The sequence below is a fragment of the Camellia sinensis genome, chromosome 12 (genome assembly GCF_055761805.1).
Source record: "Camellia sinensis isolate YWXY chromosome 12, ASM5576180v1, whole genome shotgun sequence".
Taxonomy (NCBI): domain Eukaryota; kingdom Viridiplantae; phylum Streptophyta; class Magnoliopsida; order Ericales; family Theaceae; genus Camellia; species Camellia sinensis.
In genome coordinates, this window is record NC_138972.1 from 137965535 (window position 1) to 137989363 (window position 23829).

The 23829-nt window shown below is 30.4% G+C and overlaps 2 protein-coding genes across 8 annotated transcripts; one reads left to right on the plus strand and one right to left on the minus strand.

Annotated features, from left to right (window-relative positions):
- Window positions 1-8415: 8415 nt before the first annotated feature.
- LOC145804820 (uncharacterized) lies at window positions 8416-19299 on the minus strand. Of its 7 annotated transcripts, none has more exons than XR_014347311.1 (11): window positions 18952-19299; window positions 17826-17927; window positions 17558-17717; window positions 16848-17027; window positions 15886-16020; window positions 15487-15569; window positions 15029-15122; window positions 14807-14906; window positions 12280-12335; window positions 9960-10154; window positions 8416-9015 (listed from the first exon to the last, which is right to left on the minus strand). XR_014347311.1 is itself a non-coding variant. In XM_082900004.1 (9 exons), the coding sequence occupies exons 1-8, from the start codon at window positions 19188-19190 to the stop codon at window positions 14817-14819; spliced, it is 1083 nt and encodes a 360-aa protein (XP_082756130.1). In that variant the 5' UTR covers window positions 19191-19299; the 3' UTR covers window positions 12007-12335; window positions 14807-14816. The 7 variants fall into 7 exon arrangements, 3 of the variants coding, with proteins under 3 accessions (XP_082756130.1, XP_082756132.1, XP_082756131.1); XR_014347310.1 differs by having other exon boundaries at window positions 9960-10221; XR_014347313.1 differs by lacking the exon at window positions 12280-12335.
- Window positions 8658-12049, plus strand: LOC114308547 (oligopeptide transporter 4). The gene is made up of 4 exons (XM_082900003.1): window positions 8658-9193; window positions 9877-10129; window positions 10455-10637; window positions 11237-12049. The coding sequence occupies exons 1-4, from the start codon at window positions 8658-8660 to the stop codon at window positions 11849-11851; spliced, it is 1587 nt and encodes a 528-aa protein (XP_082756129.1). The 3' UTR covers window positions 11852-12049.
- Window positions 19300-23829: the final 4530 nt, after the last annotated feature.

A 23829-nucleotide genomic window follows, 5' to 3' on the forward strand; every position in this document is an offset into this window, starting at 1 on the left:
TTGAAATTAAAATATTTTAAAATATTCAAAAAATTTTAAAAATGCATAACATATTTAAATATTAAAATATTTAAAATCTTAACAAAATTAAAATATTTTTAAAATATTTAAAATATTTAAAAAATTAAAATATTGATTTGAATTAAGTTTTGAAAAAAGTTTTGAATTATGTGTTTGGCTATGAGTTTTGAAAAGTAACAATTCTGTTTTAAATTGAGTTTTGAGAAATCGGTGTAGAATTATGATTTGAAAGATCCAAACAAACAACACACTCAAATCAACGGGTGGACCCATATTTTGAGAGACTTTCCCAACGGAGCCTCAATTTTTGAGACTTATTTGCTTATCATTTTGGTTCGCACCCCTCTAATCATTTTGTGAGTTCAAATTATAATAGAAAAAAGTTAATGAATTGAATATTAAGTTCATATGTAGCACTCACCAAACAAACAAACGTGCCATATGTATTGTAAAATTTTAATCTATTAGTTACGATTAATATAAATAAATGGAGAGGTGAAAAAAGACATTAGGGGCTATTTCGGAATTGATTCTTTTAATTGATTTTTTTTTATGTTTTAAGAAAAGATGTATAAAAAGTAAAAAAGTGTTCTGATTTGATGTTTTGACATTTTGACTATTTTCATAAAAAACGTTCATGCCAAACAAGCTCTAAATATTAGAATTTTGATCGATTATGTCGAGATTTCTATTTGATTTCATAAGATTGTATTATATGATTGTACTTTTAAAAACTAACAGTCTATACCTATCAAATTGTTTAAGTATATTTAATATATATATATATATATATATATATCAACCATTTGTGAAGTTAAAATAAAAATTTATTGACGTAGATTTTTTAATAAATTTTTTTTATCACTCTTCATCAGCAATACCTCCACCGTCAAAATGCTTTTTTGGTTTAAATCATCAAGCCTCTTTGATTTAAAATTACTTTGAAAACTTCATTTATTAATACATTATTTTTATCCTTTCCTTTTTTACGTGGGACAAAGTTTCATCAAGATAAATAAAGAAATATAAATTAAAGTTTTGAAAATTTGAAAATAACTTCAAATTTTCTAAAATAATTCAATAAAATTGACCATTGAACGACACCAGTTTTGAAAAATATTAATATGATGTATTCAATGTTCATGTCCAAGCTATATATTTGTTATTATATCATTTGTTTCAAATATATGGGTTGCCATCCCACATCGATTGCGGATAATATTCTCAATTATCTTGTTTCAAATATGTGTTGCCATCCCACATCGATTGTATATAATATTTAGAATAGACTTATAAGATAGCATTGGACACTTCCATTGTGGAGGCGTCTTTGGGAAATCAAAGGAATAAATCCGTGCGGCTCTCCAGCTATCATGCTTTAGGCCAAAGCGGACAATACTTCTAGGTGTTGGCTGGGCAATGTGTTGTCCATGCCTCAAGGTGGTAGTTGGGCTATGTGTTCGCCATGAGCACTACAAATAATGTACAAGATAGTCCACAATACCTCCTTCATCATAGAAGCGCCTTTTTATTAAAAAAGAAAGCCCGCATAATCAAATTCTCAATAAATTTTTTTACCCTTTTTTTTTGGACAAATAGATTTACTAGTCCGGTTATCAATAGATTCAATAATGAGAATCGACCATGATCAGATCGGGCTTGAAAAACACAACCTTAGAGCTGGCAAATCTGAATGGCCAATAATATTTCATGTAACCACAATGCACATGGTCTTGTCTAAATGCAAGCATCATAATCAAACATTCAATTTTTTTCATAAAATACTTTCACACCTAAAACTAATCCCTACTTTATAACAATTTGTTGGAAATGGTTGAAAAATTATGGGTAAAAACAGAATTTTTTGCTAACTTTAGTCTATTATTTAGGTGGGACCCGTACGTCTATTTTGGCGGGTCTAAGCGGTAACGCGTTCTATGCCGCGTTGTGATTCACGTGGTATATTTGGTTGCTCAAAACCATTATCGGGTGAATGGGAAATTGAAGCCAAAGTGAGCTCCACGGAAATGGAGTTTTGGTGGAAATTCCTTAAGGTTGGAAAATGGCTTGTCCCACATTGATTTGGTGGGATGTTTTGAGTGGGTTTATAAGGCACGGGATTGGACCTCGGGGCACACCCCAAGGGGTGCCCAAGTTTTGTAGAGATGGAGGTTATGGGCAAAATGGGCTTGACCCATTGGATCCAAAAATCACCACACGGGCTTGACCCATTGTCTCAAATCATCTCTTTTTATACGGTCAAACTTATCGTATGACAAATAAATAATTTGAAATATGTGGAGGGAAAAATAGGGACATAAGATCTTGTGTGGCTATATGATCGATCTCATATTTTGTAATCTGGGTTTTTTTAATTTTTTTTTTAACAATACGTTGCATGTTTTTTTGATTTTAAGAAAAAAAGGGAATAAATAAAATATAAATAAATAAATAAACAAACTGAGAATCTTTTCAAGATTGGCCTTTTGTGGAGTCCACCTTCACACTCTCTTCGAGTCTGCCGACTTGGAGTCCCATTCAATCACCGTGTTTGATATAATTTTTTACAAATTAAAAATTAATAATAAAAAATAAAATTATTTTTTAATAATTAACTTATATAAGTTATTTATTTTCATAAGTTATAAATAGAAATTATATTAAACACTATATAAAATTTAAAAAACAAAATAAATTATAAATCTATAAAACTGCACCAAACAGTCTCAAATGGTAGTGGCTTCTAATAAAAAATTTAATTAATAGAATTTTGCACAAAATAAAATATTGTAAAGAATTGTAAATTTATAAATTGCACAAAACAATCCTAACATGTGATGATGTGTGGTCTACTCTCACAGTGAGTAAGCAATAAAAAATATTATAAAAAAAAAAAAAATGTGACGGTAATAGTACTCAAAAACTTCAAGCCATTGTGGGAGAATTTCTCTCTTTCTTTCTTACTTTTTATTTTTTATTATCTTTTTCGCTTTTAATGTTAGGAATAATTGGAACTATATGTTTCAGTAAAATAAAAATAAAAAAAGTATTTAATGCCTTTTTGGTTATCATATTCACTATTTTTGTTTTGGCTTCTTGAGCTTTGAAAATATAAATAAGCAAGAATTCAAAAACACAAACATTATTTTTTGGGGACCTTGTTTTCATTTTATTATTATTAGCCTTCGTTTGAAATGTGAGTTAATTTTTTAGTTTTTTTTGACTATTTAGCCTGGAGTTAAAAAGTCTTATTTGGGATAATTTTTTTGATAATATTATAATTTAGATGTGATATTTTGTCCTATTTCGTTAAAATAATTAATTTGGTTATATATGGCTATTTTAGCCCAAATGGGCATGCCAAACATAGCCTAAGTCTATATTTCTGAATCCGAAAACTAATAAAAATATTTAAAACATCAAATACATCATGCAAAACTTATTTTCTTTTTTTTCTTATAAATTATTGAAAACATGAGGTATTCTCAAATATTATATATATATATATATATATTAAGAAAAACTTATTAATAAAAATGGTAATGTCAATCCATATCAGACACAGACTGCTATTGTGGATCCAGATTTGAGGCTAGTCAAATTTCTCAACTTCAACAAGTGTGATATTTGACCATTGAAATTGTCATGCTGACCTTGACTTTCCTATACCCTATCGAAATTAATTGCTCTATTTCTTCGTATGGTGGGCCAAGTAAATCTTTGATACCTACAAATCACTTGTATCAATTACAACTAAACCAAACCTGTAATTCATCCCAATGCAAGAATCCCTTTCACCACGAGATCCATTTCAACTCTCTTTATTCCATTGTTTCAGGAATGAAAACGTGATTCCTAGTTTTGATTCCTTAGACAAAATGAGATTCCACATCAAGTACGGAATTCTATTCCAGTCCTAAAAAAAATTGTCTCGTTAAAGAATAAAGCAAGTAGATTGAGGATTTCTAACTTAGCCAAACATTTGAATCGGAATTAAACATGAATATTATTATTAATAAGCAGTGTGTTTGATTTCATTTTTTTTGAAAATTTAAAATTTTTTTGTTTTGTTTTTAGTGAATATTTTTTAAATTTTAAACAATTTTTTTATTTTTTTTAGATACACCTTACTTAGATGTATCTAAATAGTAAAATATTTGTGAAAAAATATTTTAAAAAATTAATAAATACAAAAAAATACGAAAAATATATTGAATTTTCTTTTCTTTTCTTTTCTTTTTTTTGTATTTTTTGGGATGTACTAATAAGTACACACTTTTTATCTTTTTATCTTTTTTTCATCACGTCACCTCTCTAATTTTCTGCACATCTTTTCGTAAAAAATCAAAAAGTGCACTTATTTAGATTATTCCAAACCACCCCTTAGTGCATTTTTTAAAGGCTTTTTTCACAAATCTATACTATATCTATAACCAAATGTCGTTATTTTGTCAAAAAGTTTCAAAACTTGAATCCTAAATTCTCATAATTTTGAAAGAATAAAAGTATTATGTGGCACTGTCTTTCACCTCTCTTTTTCCTCTTCAAGCCTTTTCATACTCTCTCTCCCTATATAAAATATAAAATATTAAAATATTTATCCATGTCCATCACCAACAATAATATTTATTTCCAAATAATAAAATATTCATCCATATCCATCACCTACAATAATATCTATCTCACTCTCAATCTCAATTTAATAAAAAAAAAAAAAAAACCCGGAACTCTTATAACTTTCACACACACACCTCTATTCAATTTATTCCAATCAAATTCAATCATTTTCTCATCTATCCATCTTTTATTTCTCAAAATAACTCATCTTCTCCATTATTACATTTTGCAAGTTTGATGATCTGAAAAAATCATTACAAGGTCAGTGTAATATTATTTCTTATTTTATATGTATTTTTTTAGTGTTTGTTACTTTGTGTGTATATATTTCTCTTTCTTAATATTTTTCAATTCATCTACACATCTTTTCATATTCTCCATTTTTATGCTCCTAATATTATTTCTTATTTTATATGTATTTTTTTAGTGTTTATTACTTTTGTATGTATATATATATATATACATATTGCCAATATTTTTCAATTTATCTACATATCTTTTCATCTTCTCCATTATTACATTCAATCATTCTCTCATCTACCTATCTTTTCTCAAAATAACTCATCTTCTCGATTGTTATATTTTGCAAGTTTGATCAGTTAAATACACACACAAAAAACAGTTTCAAAACCTTAAACACAATTTCTCAATTTTAAAATTTTTAAAAATAAAAAATATATTTGGCTTAAAGTGATAGGTACATCTAACAATATTTAATTTTAAAATGTTTAAATTCTATCTAAACATACCTAATTTAAATTTTTGAATTTTTTTTAATAATATTAAAAAAAATGGTTCAAATCTATTAGTGTATTATCTAAATTTTGATTAGAGGAATTCCAATACTTTGTTTGAATTTTTCATTTTTTTTAATTTTTGCAAAATTTAATGCTAAGTGTTAATTTTTTATTGGCTATCCATGATTTTATCCAAAGTTCTTTTTGTAGGCTATAATGATAACAATTGACTACCATCAATTTTAAAATTTTCTATCGATGGTTTTTTTTTTTTTTTGAAAAAATCATCATCAAGCATGCAATTTAAAAATTAAATATATTTTATTCTATTACAACTTTATTAAAAAAGTAAATTTATTTTGCTACTATTCAATAAAATATATATGCTTTTATTTTGATATAACAAACAAAATTAAATTATCTTTTACTCATACGTAATCTCTCATAAATATTTTATCTTTTTAAAATTTTGATTATCAACAACCGAATTCTCACATTTCTCTCTTCTTTTTTTTGTAGGATGTTTATTTTACTTTTATTTTTACTTTTCAAATTAGATTTGAACCATTTTTACTTTTCAAATATAGTGTGTTCTCTAAAATTTTTAAAGTCTCTATACTCAATTCTTAAGCAGAGTTAAGATTCTATTTCCTACATGTTGCTCTCTCAAAGTTATGTTTTTAATTTTTCATCCTTATTTTTCTCCAATAAGAAATATTTTTTTTCTCTTACTATTGTTTTTATTTTAAATTTTTAACTTTTAAAATCTTTTTATTATCGAAGACTCCTTATCTCTTTTTATTGATTTTTTATTTATCTTGTTCTTCTCCAATATTTTCATTTTTCTTTATTTCTTATTTCTTCCTTTTTAATTTTTTTTTTTTTTTTTTTTGTATCCCCAATCCTATCATTATCTCCAACTTTATTTTTATTATATTTTTCGTATGATCCTTTTTTTTAATTTATTTTAATCTCTAATCTAATAATTATCTTCAAATTCATTTCTATCTTATTTTTCAAATGCTTCACAATTTAGCTATATATTTTAACATGCCATTGAGTTTTTTTAGTGTTTGCATATTGGATATAAAGTTTTGTTCAAACTCTACATTTAAGATTCGAGTTACATTCAACCATCAACAACGTTATAATTGGTTAGGCAATTGTAGGATTTTAGGGTTTTGATAAATTTTATTCTCTTTGTATACCTATATGTATATGTAGTGGGGGGATTTTTTTTGTTGTTTTCTTTAAAGGGGCCTTTGAACAATATGTGAATATTTTAATAAAAGTTTGGTTAATTTCTTATATATATAAAAAAAAATTATTATTCAACTCTGTTTGTATTAATGATCAAAATTTTAAAATTTAATTTGAATAAATATGTTTTATATATTTAGACAAAAATCATAGGTAAGAATTTTTTTTTCTATGATTGCTGAATTTTATATTCACGTGTCACTGCTATAGAAATATTCATGTCATGCGCGTTTCATGGTTAAGACTTTCTTGTATTTAAAATGAATGATTATATTATCATATAACATAAAGTAAAAATAAAACTAACTACGAAGTTAAAAAAAAAAACAAAAAAAAAAATGAAGTGATGTTAATTTTTTTTTTTTATTTAGTAGCTTCAAAATACGAAAGTTGTTGAAATTTACAGGTTATAGACACAACAAATTTAAAAAAATAAAAAGTGATCCTTGAATTTTGTTGGTAATTAAATAGCTTTAGAATACAAAAACTGTTAAAAATAAAGTTAAAATTTGTATAATAAGATAACATACTTCTAGGTTGGCACCGCGAAAAAAGCACAATCATATGCATGGACTTTACCCAAGATTGGCAAGAAGCCAATCAAGATCAGCCAAAATCCAAAAGAGAACACCAATACAGCAAATCAAAAACAATTGACATACTTCTACTCCAGCTCCAAACCATATAGCTTCTAAGCCAATCAACTTTAAAAAAATTATTTTTTAACTACACAAAATTTAAATTTTAAAAAATGTTTATTTTTTAAAAAATAAAAAATCAACTTCTTTTTTCAAAATTCTAAGCCAATCAACTTCTAAGCACATAAATGTTTATTAAAAATTTATAGATGGCATTTAACTCTTATGTAATTTTTAACTTACTATGGTTCTATTTTTTATTATAGGTAGCATTTTACTCTTATCTAACTTTTAAACTACTATTATCTCCAGTTCTTCTATATATTAGATGTTTTTTAATCAAGTTTATCTTATCTAATTTTTGAATTTTTAAATTTCAACTTTGATTTTTTTTTTTTTCAATCTTCATTTGATATTTACTAAATTTCCCTCTACCTCATTTTTCTAGGATTAATCTAAATTTCTCTTTCTATATTCTTATAATTTATCTTCACATTTACACTTAATTTTAATTTTAATTTTTTTTAATCTTTACCTTATATGTACAGGATCTACTCTTACTCTTAATTTTTCAATTAAGTTTATTCTTTTTTTAGGATTTATCTGATTTTCACTTTCTATATTCTTATAGTTTATCTTCAAATTCAAACTTAATTTATTTTTACTTTTATCATATATTTATAAAATTTCACTCTGACCTTTCTTTTTCGGTTGAGATCAATCAAATCTATTTTTTAAGTACCTATGTAAATTAATATCATAGAATTTTATTATTAATTTTTAACATATTTAGTATTATTTATCACCTTTTGTTATTTACCCGTGCTATCACTAGTATTATACTTTTTAAATGTATTTATGTTAGGTGTCTAAAAATTAAAAAAATTCATTAAAAACATTAAAATACGAAAAAAAATAAAATAAAATTTTTTGAAAACTGTTTTTTGAAAACCAAAATCAAACAAAGTGAATAGCATTCCTGATAATGTGATTCTCATTCTCTATGAAACCAAAGATTTTTCTTCAATAATCACATCAGGCAGAATAATGTTATATGTACCAATTAGTATACTAATTAGTATACCAATTGATGATGTGACATAATTTAAAAAGTTTTTCGTATTTATAATTTGCATGATGAGTGAGGTCAATAATAATGTCATAACCAATATTAGTATAGTTGTTAGTACATTAATTAGTGCATGTAACACCAACCCATCAGGTATTCAAAGTGCACCCCCAAACAGCAAAATTATTATGGAAACAAAGAAGAACAATATATATATAGTCCACTGATACACGTGTTCTCCATAACTGACTAACCTGAAGAGGAAATGTTTGATCTCAAATTTGCAGGGCTTTGCATGAAAAAGACGAGGCACGCATGTCAAGGGCAAAGTTCTTCCTAATTGCACTATTTTGCAGCTTTTCCTGGTATCTGGTCCCTGGATACATCTTCACAACACTCACAAGCATCTCATGGGTCTGCTGGATTTTCTCCAAGTCGGTCACTGCCCAACAGATTGGATCGGGCATGAGAGGCCTTGGACTCGGAGCACTAACACTCGACTGGACTGCTGTTGCATCCTTCTTGTTCAGCCCTCTCATATCCCCTTTCTTTTCCATTGTCAATGTCTTCCTCGGGTACACCTTGATCGTCTACATTGCAATCCCCATATCCTATTGGGGCCTAGACTTGTACGGTGCTAAAAGATTTCCCATCTTCTCCTCACACTTGTTCACTGCACAAGGTCAGAGGTATAACATATCAGCTATTGTGAACAAGAAGTTTGAGATAGATATGGCTCAGTATCAGCAGCAAGGACGGCTACATCTAAGCATGTTTTTTGCACTCACTTATGGTTTTGGTTTTGCCACAATTGCATCCACTCTTACGCATGTGGGCCTCTTCTATGGAAGGTAAACACTTTATCCAAAGGTGCCTTAGGTACAATATTACTGTCAGCATCACGGCATGACTACATCATTAAAACAAGTTTTTTTCCCCACATTTTTATGAGCTCCAACTCAAATCAAATTTTTGTGTGAATAATTTGTACAAATCCCAAGTTGAGAACATGTATCAATGATAAGAGTAAGATTTTTTATTTTTGGATAGGCAAGAACATAGAAAATGATGAGAACATACAACATATTATCTTGCACAATCCATATCTTATATTTCCTGTGCCTTTTAATCATTACAAACCCAATTAAAACATTCAACACTTTGGCAACTGTTTTTTGCTACAAAAAAATGGAAAACAAAAATAATACCAACAATGGCCTTATGTTCCCAAACCCCAAAAGGCTTTGTGGATTCTCAAGACTCTTTAAATTTCCATTTTTACCCAAATGAGAGTTTTCAAAACTGAACACCATTTCAATAATTTTTATGAACTCTCAGTTTTCCACATGTTCTTTAATGTTATCACATGAAACTAATAACTAATAAGATAAATATATGTTCATACATATATGATTACAAGATCAAGTGAAGGAAGAGAAAAAAGAAAAGAAAAGAAAAAGAAGAGGCACTTTGATATTCATTTTCGGTATTTTTTGACACTTGGATAAGAAATGCATTCATGGTGATTCTACAGGGAGATATACGATCGATTCCGTGCTTCGTACACTGGTAAGGAGGATATCCATACAAGATTGATGAGAAAATACGAGGACATACCTTCCTGGTGGTTTTACGTGTTGCTTGGAGTGACAGTTGCAGCCTCTTTTGTACTTTGCATCTTCTTGAACAATCAGGTTCAGATGCCATGGTGGGGACTCATATTTGCTTGCATCATCGCCTTCATTTTCACCCTTCCAATCAGCATCATAACTGCTACAACAAATCAGGTGCCTGAGCAGTCTCTTTTAGTCCCTACATTTATGTGTTAGCTTTGCATCATGATAAGTAAATAATGTATCATTTCCTTACCCTGCACAAGCTGAACATGAACTATGTTCTGTTAGTGTAAAACCATTTCAAGCCTCATGGCCAAGAATTCAAAATACCATTTCAGGCCCTGGTAAAATTATATTTAAAAAGTTGTAACAAATAGGAAATCTGCAATTGTTAAAACATTTTTTGTCTCTAAAATCAAAGTTGTGTTATTTTCCTAGACATTGACGTGAAATCTGTTTCCTGTCCCCCCCTAATGCTCTAATATTTTATACGCAGACACCAGGGCTGAACATAATCACAGAGTATGTCATGGGTATTATATATCCAGGAAGACCAATAGCTAACGTGTGCTTCAAAGTCTATGGTTATATGAGCATTTCTCAGGCCGTCTCTTTCCTCAGTGATTTCAAGCTTGGACACTACATGAAGATCCCTCCAAGATCAATGTTCTTAGTTCAGGTAAATTATATTTTCCCTACAAATCTGACATACCATATATATATATATATATAACAGAACACATACAAATCTGCCACATATGTTCACAATTCAGCATCTAGATATTTGTGGACCACTAGAAACATAATAATCCATTGATGCTGCAATAGAAGTACTTAGAAATAGTTTCTTATTGCAAGAAAGAAATGCTGTGGGATTAAATGAAATACTTCCCCATGAAAAGTCAGTGGTAGGAGCATTCACACTACTATATAACATACACCTCGACTAATCCCAGGGCCTTGAAATTAATGACTAGGCAAACCTCAAGTGGCCCCTTGGGTTGACTCGAACTCGAGACCTTAGATCGTATCCTCTCAAGTCTTTACTACACCGCCAACCTAAAGGTTTAGCTTTGATACAATGTTAGATTATCCCAAAAGCTTAAGTTGTTAGGAAATTGTTCCACAATGTATATCAAGCTATTCAATTGTTTCACCCAAACTTGAAAGGTTTATTGTTACTGCAAATCATTCCAAGGATAGTTTTCCTTCTCTTTTAGAAATTATTTCAGACATTTGTTTCCGTACAATCTGTGACATATATTACTCATATTACAGTTCATAGGAACAATCATTGCGGGTACTGTAAACATTGCAGTGGCATGGTGGCTGCTCAACTCTATTACGAACATATGCCAGGATGATCTCCTTCCAGCTGACAGTCCGTGGACATGCCCTGGTGATCGGGTCTTCTTTGACGCCTCGGTTATATGGGGTCTGGTAGGGCCTAAACGGATTTTTGGAAGCCTTGGAAACTATAGTTCCATGAATTGGTTCTTTCTTGGAGGTGCAGTGGGACCAATTATCGTTTGGCTCTTCCATAAGGCATTTCCCGAGCAGTCGTGGATTCCTCTGATTAACCTTCCAGTCCTTTTGGGAGCAACAGCTTACATGCCACCAGCAACAGCAGTTAATTACAATTCGTGGATCCTAGTTGGAACAATTTTCAACTTTTTCATCTTTCGTTACAGAAAGAAGTGGTGGCAAAGGTACAACTATATTCTTTCAGCGGCTCTGGACGCAGGGGTGGCTTTCATGGCTGTGCTGCTATACTTGTCAGTTGGCATGGAGAATAAAGGAATCACTTGGTGGGGCACAAATGGTGAACATTGTGACTTGGCAACTTGCCCAACAGCTAAGGGCATAGTGGCAGATGGTTGTCCAGCGAACTGATGCACTAATTCTTGTATATTATGCAAATTCTTAGCTCAAAATTTCACAGCATAAAATTAGCAAGGCACATGATGGCCAGAAAAAACACAGCACCACATGGGAATTTGTATGTTTCATACAGATTTATTTATTTTTATTTTTCCCAGTTGTGTAAGTTCCATATGGATTTCACTGTTTTATAGTAGGTTTACTTTTGAATACGGATGTTAAACAATCCCCCACTCTCCCCAAAAATAAAAGTACATAAATACATAAACAAATCGACAAGTAAATAAAGGTGAACACTCACTCAGCAATTATAGCGAAGGGCATTATGCAAGATGGCTGCCCAATAAACTACTTAACAAATGCTGGTGTATTTCATATGTAAATGGGCTATCATAGAAGCTATCAAGCTAAGAGCACAGTTACGAGCATGAGAAAATCACCTTCTGCATATAATTCAGAACGTTAGGTTAGTTCCAAATCTGCTTCTCCCAACGCCCTGCATTGGCAAGACTAGCATTGAGTAAGAGCTCAAACACCATGAATTGAACCCCTAAATTCACTTCTCCTTTGTCACACCTATACCACTATGCTACAATGCCCTAGGCACTGATGTAGAAGAACTCAGAGACTTCATTCCCAAGCAAATAATAAGACTTATGTGTGTATAATTAACATCTGAGAAGCATGGACATGGACACGACACGGATACGACACGGACACACTGACACGTTAATTTTCAAAAAATACAGGACACGATACGTGGGGGACACGCATGGAATATATAATTTTATATATTTATTATATATTATATATATAAATATATCATTCAAATATAATATAAAATGCAATATGACACTAATTTCTATAAATTTATATGGGTTTTGTTTTATTATTATATCTTAAATTGTTGTATTCAAGCTTATAATTAATTTCACATGTATCTAATCGATAGACACATGTGTTTAAGTGATTGACACATGTGTCCTCCAAGTGTTCAAAGAGTGTTTGGATCTTTAAAAAAAATTTAAAAATAGGACACGTTTTGAAAAGTGTCAGACACGTGTCCTAAGAGTGTCCAAAGAGTGTCGGTGTCCGACACGAACACGACACGGATACGTCACCTTCTTAGAAATGTCCGTGCTTCTTAGATTAACATGCAGCTTATATTTTTTATTATTATTTTTATTAGCAACAAATATGTTCCATCAAAGTTGAACATTTTTTTTTATACAACAAAAAGGACATTTTTTGAGATACAAAAAGAGGACAAGTAGTCTTCTACATATGCAAACACATCACCAAAAAAAATAAAAGAAGAACAAACAAAGAAATCACTTACAAATCACAAACCGCTCTCCAATCTTTAGAACTAAAAAAACAAAGTGGGAAGAATTGCAACCAAGCTCAATATAAAAAGCACAAACTGACTCCATTTTCCCAAGAAGCATGATTGGTCATTTCAAAATCACAACGCCCAACTATTATCTTAACTCAAAAAATATAATGGCAAAAACTCCTCATCAGGACATCTACATACATTTATGTAAATTACATATGCATGTATAAATTATATCATTTTGAACCTAAGTGGATGTCTAAATAGTATGAGTGCACAAAAGAACCAAACCAAATCAACCTTTATGGGTTGTGTAAGTTCAGCTCTAGCATTGGTTCGGTTCAATTCTGGGTCCAAAAATCCCAGAACCAACCAATCGGTTCGGTTCTCTGGTTGGTGACTGTGTAACCTAAACCAACCCAAGAACCAAAAAATTTAAAATCGTACAATTCAATTAACACATCTCAATATTATTGGTTATGATTGTATTATATAACCACACTTATACACATAATCATAAATATAAGAATTGAACAGTCAAGAACTTTTACTGCTTAGAATGAATCTTGTGCTAATTGTTCAACAATCGGATGCTTGGCTGCGCATATATAATGCATTTGGGCGACAAGCTTAACAATCCAGGATCATGCCCATGATGGAGTAAGAATATATCAACTTTTTTCTTTCTTTGGTATTTCCTTCTGTTTTTGATGACATTGTTGTTAGCTATATCCATGTTCAGTTAATCTTTCCTTCTTCTGATTTCATGGTGTCAGTGGCAGTGGCAGTGGCAGTAGTGGGTTGTTTTTCCATTCTGTTTGGAAAGGGGAGGCCTGGTTGGGGGTTTCAATCAATCTTGCTGGTAATTTGAGGCTGTTAAAATCAGTGTACATATATCATATTCAACTCTAATTTCTCCCACACGCATATGTGAAAGCCAAACTAAACCCTCTCATATCCACCAATTAATCATCCTTCTGCCTTTACCCGCTGAACTAGAGAAAGGTGCAGAATAGAAATGTTTTTCATGAGAGCTATTTATGATATTCATGCAAAATACATTGACAAAAAAAAAAAAATGCAAGCGATTAATTAATCAAAGAAAAGGAAGATTGAAAGGGAACAAGTAGACAAATGCAATCAGACTGATAAGTTTTCATTTTATTTTATTTTCACAAGTACCCAGACTGATAAGAAAATGGAGCACAATTGTGAAATCTTTTACTTTCTATTTTTGTCAAAGTGTACAAACGCACACACACAAAGTATAATGTGGCCAATCAAATGTATAGATTGGAACATCTAGGAGTCATTGGCCAACATCCTCCACATTTTTAATGAGAATTTAGTAAGATTATAAGGGGGTAAATTAAATAAAAAATATCATAACATCATTTCTTACACAATTGAAAGGAGTGAAACAATGACATTGATAAACATAAGATAGCTACTGATAAATGAGAAGATATGAGAGAATAAGAGTAGCCGCAGTAACTGATTCTGTAAAGAGAATTGTTTGGGAATTCAGATGACTAGGTACTAGTAGCACAAGTCAGTGGAAATGCTTCCATGGATTACAACATTTAAAGAACCAATTTACTGCTGTCTAAAAAGGGTAAATAATGACATACCTTAATGTTTTCATGGTTGGTGTACTGAGAGCCACTGGTTATACTCATCCATCCTTATTATAAAGGAGCTGGAACTTGGGGAACCTCCTCCACCATATGCCTTTATGTTTAAAACAAGCAATGCAAACTCGATTAAAACTGATCCCAAAACATCCAATCTTAAGGGAGGTAGAAAGACCCAAAAAAAAAAAGAAAAAAAACACTTTTCATCATCATGCACACCTTTGCAACTTCAGAGGTATCAGTAGCAGTATCGGTACTCCTTAAGCACATTTTAAGATTATTACGTTGCATGTAAACAACAGCTCCTATGGGCCTGACATGACAAATGCGCATATTCAAGAAGATATGTATTGCACATTAATTAGCAATAATCTAAGAAAATGTTTAGTATTTTGATAAGAAAAGCTCTTCGTTTAGAAACTCAAGAGTGGTTAAAATTTGAAATGTTCTAACTCGCAATCTGCAACTGTGAGTGGAGGAAACTATTTAAATAGCAATGCAGCCAACCTTCAAGGTACAGATAATTGATGCTACATAAAGCATGACCTAGTATAGAACCATCAAAAAAGACCTGACACTTAGGTAGATAGATTGATGACAGTTCACATGCCAAAAATATCATTCTAGAAATAAATAATATAGTTAAGTCAATAACATCTATTCCAATAGCAACTTACCTCAATCCAGCTGCAGCACTCTTTATGCTAAGTTCCTTACCAATTTCATCACTTAAATTAGAATTTCCATCAGCTCTTACTCCCTAAGGACCAGATTCATGGAATCAAAAATTGCTTGAACATTTGAAGAAGATGTAAAAATGTTTGTTCACTAACAGAAGAAGAGGAATGATAATCATTTTAACAAGAAAGAACTCAAAAGTTTTAAAAGTTTAGCATCTCCAATATCTAATGAGGTAGATATGCTTTAAAGACAAATGTTAAAACCAAAAGTTACATAGGGCTTCAGGTGACAAACATTATACATAAAAGCCACATGACAACAGTCTCAAGCAAAATATACCAGGACTAAAATTATTGTGGTTGTTGAAAGATAGCGCTTTAGCATAGCTAGTTTACCAGACACTCCCCATAAAATCCTTTGCCTAAACGAACTTTGAAAACCTTATCCAGCAATTTTTTTGCAGCATCCTGCCGAGTAGATATATAAGAAATTCCTTTGCCAATTAAATCTGCAGAGCTTATCTCCAGTAACTGTAAAATAGACAGTTTGAGCCAAGTTCAAGAACTGACATTAAAACTCTAAACTAAAGCACAAGAACCATAGATGAAAGGGAAAAAGTGATTCATATGACAATTCATTCTAACTTTAGCCTGTAGATGCAGATTATAAATAAATAAGTAGTGCACACAACTGAACATATCTCTGCTTATACGTTTGCTTCTGAGTAGCATGAATCAGTTTAGAGAAAGTAAAATTCTGTTTGCACACCACATAAAATCTCAATGCACACCATTTGTGTCGTTTGGATATAAACTTCTGAACAAAAGTCAAATGTTCAGACATAAACTTCCGAACAAATATGAATTGTTCAGATATACATTCCGTTCAACTTTTCATATTCGAACAACTGTTTTTTGTTCAAAAGTTTATGTCCCAACATTTGACTTTTGTACAAAAGTTTATATCCGAACGGCATAAATGGTCTGTACTGAGATTTTTTGTGGTATACAAATAAAATTACCCTTAGAAAAAATATTAACATGGCTGCTCATTTCTACAAGAGAGGTTGCACTTCCTAGAAATCTGCTTGTCTCTTACAAATAGTTGTAAAAAATAGATTTTGATGAATTTTTTAGCTATACAACACAGATAATATAAATAGACAGCAGGCTTGGAGTTAACATTGCAGCGAGCTCGCATCTCTTTTTCTACTACTATTTAAGAAAATCTCACATGTAAGACAAAAACATTAGGCATGAATATCAAACAAAAGAACAGTAACATTAAACAATATGCTAGTCAAAATAAATTCTTTAAAAAAAATACAAGTAGAAACTCAAAATTTGAAGCACTGAACCTGTTCATACATGTGTGGATTAGTGATGCAGTTCAACATAGAACGCCATTCACCAAGCCCAATGTTAAAATCTTTAATGTTTGGTAAAATCCATCGGCGAAGATCTGCATCTTCAATGTACTTAAGAACCAATTCCATGCGATCTCGATCTTTTGGGTTTAATAAACTTTTGACATTGCCCTGTTATACACAAAAATGTAGATAAATAATTAAATAATATTCATCCTAACACTGGTGTTTAAGCTGGTTGCATGAAATTGGGACTTTGGTTTGCAATTCAAATGTTTGGCCACTTCATGTACTTAAATTTGTCTTCGAACTTAAATTCCTTACACCACAAAGCCATAAAAATAATTTCCCTACAAAAGCAAAATTTTCACGTTTTGTGTTATCTCTAATTCTGTGGTAGAAAAGATAGCCCCCAATTGTGTTTGGTTGCTTCGAAAAAAAATGGCCCAATTTAAATTCCATTACTTTGTTGCTCTATTTTTTTATTTTTTATTTTTGAGAAACATTACTTTGTTGCACTATGAAACGAGAGTTTCTGCATTTAATGTGAATGCCACACTCCAATGATATTTGGAATTTTGAATTCAGTTGAACTGAATCATTGAATGGGATCCCAATTCACCACAAGCAAACACAACCTTATATTACCAGAATAATTAGGTGTTAAAGCGCACACAGAGAATAATTGCACTTGTACTCACATCACCGTATCTCATCTCTGAAAGTTTTGCAGAGAAGTATTCATACACAGCAGTCGAGCTGCTCTTCTCAATATCAACATGAAATGTGAGGTTCCCACTGCAATCATGGTCAGATGAAATCTTGGACAGCACTGATTTTCTATGATCGAACCCAATCACCCTAATTAAACCAACTTCACATTAAGTGACCATATACTCCAAAAAAAGCAGTGAAATCAAACAACAAAACCACCATTCAAATCAAATTAACACACAAATGTTTGCTTACTCGCATGAAGTTCGCCATGAAAGTTCCGCCGCAAATCCTCTCGGCCCAAGAAAATCAAGAAAGTAGCATTTCTTGATCCCTTCAACACACAAATCTTCAACCCTACATTATTTTGAAAACTATAATAATAAAACGGGTAAACAAAACTGTTTGGCTGCTCAAAAGGCTGAGGAAAGATAACATAAGTACAGAATATGAAGTAAATAAATTATTCTTTCCACTAAAATGTAGACTCCTTGGAGCATCTCCAAACATTACTCTTTTTTTCATCAAATTTGAGTGAAATTTGGTTAGATTTTTGATATGATATAGAACACTCCAATCCTACTCTCTTTTCTCTTTTCATCAAATCTTTTTGAAAAAATCTTAAGTGATCCTAAAAACTTGTTTTAACCATTTCTTATGAAAGAAGACCATAACCAATCCTTACTCTTTTTAAAATTTTGTTGGGAATTGGTGAATAAATCTGAAAATTATAAAGATTGAGCAAAAATATGACTGGTGAAAATTTGGTTAGAGCTTGATTTGGTGAAATGATTGGTGCTGACTCTTCTAGCCCAAAAGGAGCATTTCCAGTCCTTCTATTTTGTTATCAAATTCAAATTTGACGAAAGAAATGGCTGAACTTGCACTCCAACCATTTCAACAAATCTGTATCAAATCAATGGAGAGGCAATTTTTTTCACCAAATTAACCTTAAAATGTGCTTGCACCAAACAAAAAAAAAAAAAAATTAAATGTGCCAATTTTGAGTGCACACCAAGTGTTTGATGAAATGTTCCTAAGCATCATTCTCATATGTCAAATACCATGCTTACCATGTCAAATGCCATGCAATAGTGTTATGCAACACTCCAATCCTAACTCTCTCTTTTTTCATCAAACTTATCCTAAAAAAATCCAAACTTAAAAACATATTGTAAGCCTTTAACCAATTTTTCATTCAAATTTGATGCAAAAATAATAATAATTAAGAATTGGAGATGCTCTTAGAAGACCCAATATCTGTATGAGGATCAGCTAAACATAAATATTACATAAAATTAACAAGCTGCAATATAAGTATGTACATGAATGTGTGTGCATGTGAATGTATATGCGAATTTGTGAGAATGTGTATGTATACCTGAGAGGTTCGACGGAGGAGAAGGGTAGGATGAGGCATGGGAGGTTGAGATGAGAGTGGAAGAGGCGAGCGAAGAGTGCTGAGAAAGCTCCGGAAAACGAAGGGTAGTTGTAGAGAACGATGATTGGGGTTTTTTCTTCGGAGGCTTTTGCTAGGGCTTCGAGTGCAGAGTTTGATCGGAAACTTCGAGTCAGGTTGAACAAGTTCGGAGTCCATCGCCGGAGGAGCCAGAGAGTCATTGGGAATGTTGTAGCAGAGCCGGCTGAGAGAACAGCTTGTTTGGTTTGGTTAGGTTAAGCGGGTTAAACCTAGGAGTAACCCGGGATTTTTTTTTTTTTAAAAAAAAAAGGATTCAGAAAAATGTGTTCCTATAATCTATACCTCTTGTGTTATTTTAATTCTTTTATTTTTAATTAATTTAATTTTTATTTTTTTATTACTTTGGTCTAATTACTAATAACATTTGTGTTCCAGTTCAAAAAAAAAAAAATTAAATGTTTTTGACATAAAATAATTAGATCACAACAAGGGGTTGTAGTGTCCCCATTGAGCCTTTTCTCAAGTGTTTTTATTTTATTTTTTATTTATATATATATTAGTATATGTCCGTACCTGAAGGTACGGTGTAAATAATGTTATAATTATAATATAAATGTAATTGTAACACTATTTAAATTTAAGATTAAAATGCAATTATAAAAATATATTTAATAGACTACACTCTACAATTCCAAACAAATCAAATATAAAAAAAAATTAAATATCAAATAATGCACACCAGCCAGTACTCTGCAATTTGAAAGAAATACAAATGTTTACTTTAACATGGTTTAGAAAAATATTTTACAATCAGTCAAAATAATTGAATAAATATTTCAAAAACAATAACTCATAAAAATCTACATAAAAAAGAGTATACGACACTATGCAATTCTTACAAAAATCTATATAAAAAAATTAATAAATATTCGAAAAAAAAACTTTTTAAAAATGTTGAGAAACCATACTACGGGATTTGCATGTTCCTTTCCTTTACCAGAAGGGATAGCCTTTTCTGTCTCCTTTGATATTGCTTTGTGTTTTTCCTTTTCCTTTCCCCATAAAAAATAAGTAGAGTATATAATTCAAATATATTTTTAAAATGACAAGAAAATGCATGCGAATATAAGTTACTTGTAGGCTTACCTCACGAATGCGAATAGTATTAAGGTCACACTAATCGCGGACAACAACATTAACATTTCTTTCTTGAAGAAATTGAATCTATATATACAAAAATTTTAGAGTGATAAATAAAATTTTGTACACATAAATAAGAAAAAAAATCATTTATTTTTTGATATTACTGTTCGGCGTAAGTCTTCATCCACCTATAAAGTATGAGGGAAAAAACATTTATTAGAAGAAAATTAGATATGATAAGTTTAAAATAAATAAATAAATAGGCCTTGCATAATAAGAGAGGTATTTAAATTTCTGTGGAGGAAAAAAAAAAAAAAACTTACTTGATCGAAAATAGTAATATTGTCCATAACTATTGTACTTCAACCTGAAATGTTTGGTTATATAATTATGGCTGTTCGATAATGTATTTTAACAATCACATTAAAACGATAAAATTAAAATCAACCCTAGCAACATGAAGAGTATTAAAATGGGAACACAACAATTGTCCAAATTTGAACTCTTCTCTTCGCCAACTGACTTCAATTTTATAGTGTTGAAATTAAATTTAAATTTATCATTATCATTTAGAAAGTCCAAACATAAATGTATGCCATAAAAAAAAAAAAAATTTAATCAGCAATTTATACTAACTCTCAAGTAAAACTAATCCAACACATTAAAAAATACAATGGAACATTTCTAAAAAAAAAAAAATGGAACAAACAATCCCAAATTCATAATGCAAAATGAAAAGAATACAATCGATTGAGGTGCCTTTGGAAGGCACATATAGTTAGAAAGAAAACTAGCTATACAGTGTGTTCTCAATCGATTGTATTACTTGGTGGAAGTAACACACTAGCTAACAGGAACAAACATATTGGAAGGCATATAAGAACACACTACAAAATCGATTGTGAACATGCTCTAATCAGCAGCAATGTAGGACCTATAACAGGTCCTATATGTCTTCTAAAACAATTAAAAACTAATCATGGGACTAAAGATATCCAATTATTTTTTTTATTTTTTTTATTTTTATAGATGATCTACTGAACGAACCTTACAATATGAACGTTTCGAATAATTAAAAGTTGCTCCTCATAACTTGAGTTTTTCAAATTTGTTCTTTATAAAATTGATATCTGTAAATTCATTTTTTTAAGATCTTTCAAAGAAGACTAATATTGATTTTTTTTTTTTTTTTTTTTTTGGCAAAAGTAATCACTCAAAATCGCCTTCCGCAGTTTCATATGCATAAATCTAAAAACAAAAACAACAAAACAAAACAAAACTTGTCCAAAATAGATTACCAAGTGTAAAGTTATGACATGTTAAAGATGTAATCCACAAATGTTTTTTTTTTTAAGTTTCAGGTATCTTTATCTATCCAAATTGATGTACGTATTTTTCTATTTTGAAAACAAATAAGTTAAAATAATTTAAACATATAAGTAAAAATTTATTAATTAAAATAAGTGGACAAATAGGTTAAGAATATGAGAAGATATGTTAAAATAATTTGGACAAATAGGTTAAAAAAAATTTACAAATAGAAAAAAAAAATATTGGCATACATAAGTTAATGGGGATAAATAAGTTCAAAAGAGTTACAATATACATGGCTTAAAATAATTTGTACTGATATATTAAAAAAATTTGGACACTTATATTAAAATTATTTGGATAGATAAGTTCAAATATTGGGACAGATAACTTCACAAAATTTGGACAGATAGGTAAAAATATTGACATACATATGTTAAAATAATTTGGACACAAAAGTCAACAACATGGGGACAAATAATTTAACAATATGGGAACAAATATGTTCAAAAAATTTGCACAAACATGTAAAAATATTAGCATAAATATTAGCATTTATGGTAAAATAATTTGTACAGATAGGTTAAAATTATTGAAACATGTTAAAATGATTTGGACCGATAGGTTCAAATATGGGACAAAGTTAAAATAATTTAGACGGTCAGATTCAAATAATTTAAACAAATATGTATATGAAGATGCAAAAAAAATTCACTTATGATGTTAAAATCTCAATAACTCATACCTTTACGCTTGTTATTCCGTTTTAGAGTATTGTTTTTATTCCAATTATTTGTTTATTTATTTTTTTGTTGTGAGATCTATCCATTCAAAATTACCGAAAGAGGCTTCGAGTGCTTACTTTCTCAAAAAAAAAAAAAAAAATGTTGTTTTGTTATTTTAATTAATCGAAAAATCAATCTATTATTTATTTATTTTTAAATTTCAAACATTGATCTTATTATTTGAAAGATATCAGAAAGACAAATCTACCTATATTAATTTTGTTAAAAACAGATTTGTAGAACTTAAGTTATGCATTTTTAAATTTTTTTAGGTCAAAATATAGGGTAAGTATGTTAAAAATTATCCCTGCCATCACATGTTTTTCCTTACCAACTCAGAAGTGTTATGAGTCTTTATAAACAACAAAGACCAAAGCTTGGATATAATACTTAATGCACCCCTCAACTTGGATTTACTGACAATTTTTCTATTTTAAAAATGTTGTCACTTATAAATTTTTATTTATTGACAGATTACAAAAATATGTTTTATAAAGATGCTTTGAGATATTACTTATCATCTCAAAAACAGATGTTATAAACAGATGCTCATTATAAAGATGTAACGCCTTCAAAATAACAACAATAAACCCATCTAATAAGACATACATTTACATATAAACTAACCACATTCTTACATTCATTAGAGTTCCATTACATAAGTATTACATGTTAACCTCATAACAAAATGCCCTACGGGCTTACAGCTTTCCAAGTTAACACTTGGTTACAACAAAGAGTTCTAACTCGTTTACACATTAAGCCCTTGGCTTGAAATTACATGTAATACATCAAAAGTAAAACGACAAAACTATGCCCGCCACTAGCCTCCCAGCTATGTCCTTGGAGGTGGCATGCTTCCTGCACCTGAAAATGATATTCCCATATAGGGTGAGCCACAGCCCAGTAGAAATATACTAAACCAACCATGGACAATGACTAAAACATTAGCAATTGATAGTTGGTCAACACTGATACAATCGCATAAATTACATATTTATGTCAACGACTTACAAGTCCCAATTACTTTTCATTTTCCCTTTTCAATAGATAAGCATGCTAGCTCTATTATCATTTCTACAGATATGTATAAAAACTATATCTCACATTCTCAACAGATATGTATATCAACAATATCCACAGATAAGCATACAAGCTGTATCCATATTCTACAACAGATATGTATATCAACAATATCCACAGATAAGCATACAAGCTGTATCCACACTTCACAAAGATAAGCATATGAGCTCTATCTTCACTTCTCTAGACAAGCATATGAGCTCTGTCTACGGAGTTCATCCCCTATCTCCTCCCAATACCTATCCGGTTTAGAAGTACATCCCCTATCTTCCCCTAAACCGCGGAGTACATCCCATATCTCCTCCTCTACACATAACGTATATAAACACATTGGTTCTATATACAATCACACAATACATATAGTCAATGTATTCTATCAACCGTCAAATTCCATGACACATTTCATTGATTAGTTTCAGTTTGCCTAATCAACATGCATTGTCTACAACAATCACGACTATCCTCCACCGATAGCCCAAAGCAGTTATTTCTAAACAGAAAATAAATGCACAATGGA

Coding starts and splice junctions, on each gene's coding strand:
- LOC145804820 (XM_082900004.1), bottom strand. CDS start 19,190: ATGACTCTCTGGCTCCTCCGGCGATGGACTCCGAACTTGTTCAACCTG. Junction 16,021..16,847: donor ATCCACACATGTATGAACAG/GTTCAGTGCTTC, acceptor TCTATTTTACAG/TTACTGGAGATAAGCTCTGC. Junction 15,123..15,486: donor AGTGCTGCAGCTGGATTGAG/GTAAGTTGCTAT, acceptor TTGTCATGTCAG/GCCCATAGGAGCTGTTGTTT.
- LOC114308547 (XM_082900003.1), top strand. CDS start 8,658: ATGTCAAGGGCAAAGTTCTTCCTAATTGCACTATTTTGCAGCTTTTCC. Junction 9,194..9,876: donor GTGGGCCTCTTCTATGGAAG/GTAAACACTTTA, acceptor GTGATTCTACAG/GGAGATATACGATCGATTCC. Junction 10,130..10,454: donor TAACTGCTACAACAAATCAG/GTGCCTGAGCAG, acceptor TTTTATACGCAG/ACACCAGGGCTGAACATAAT.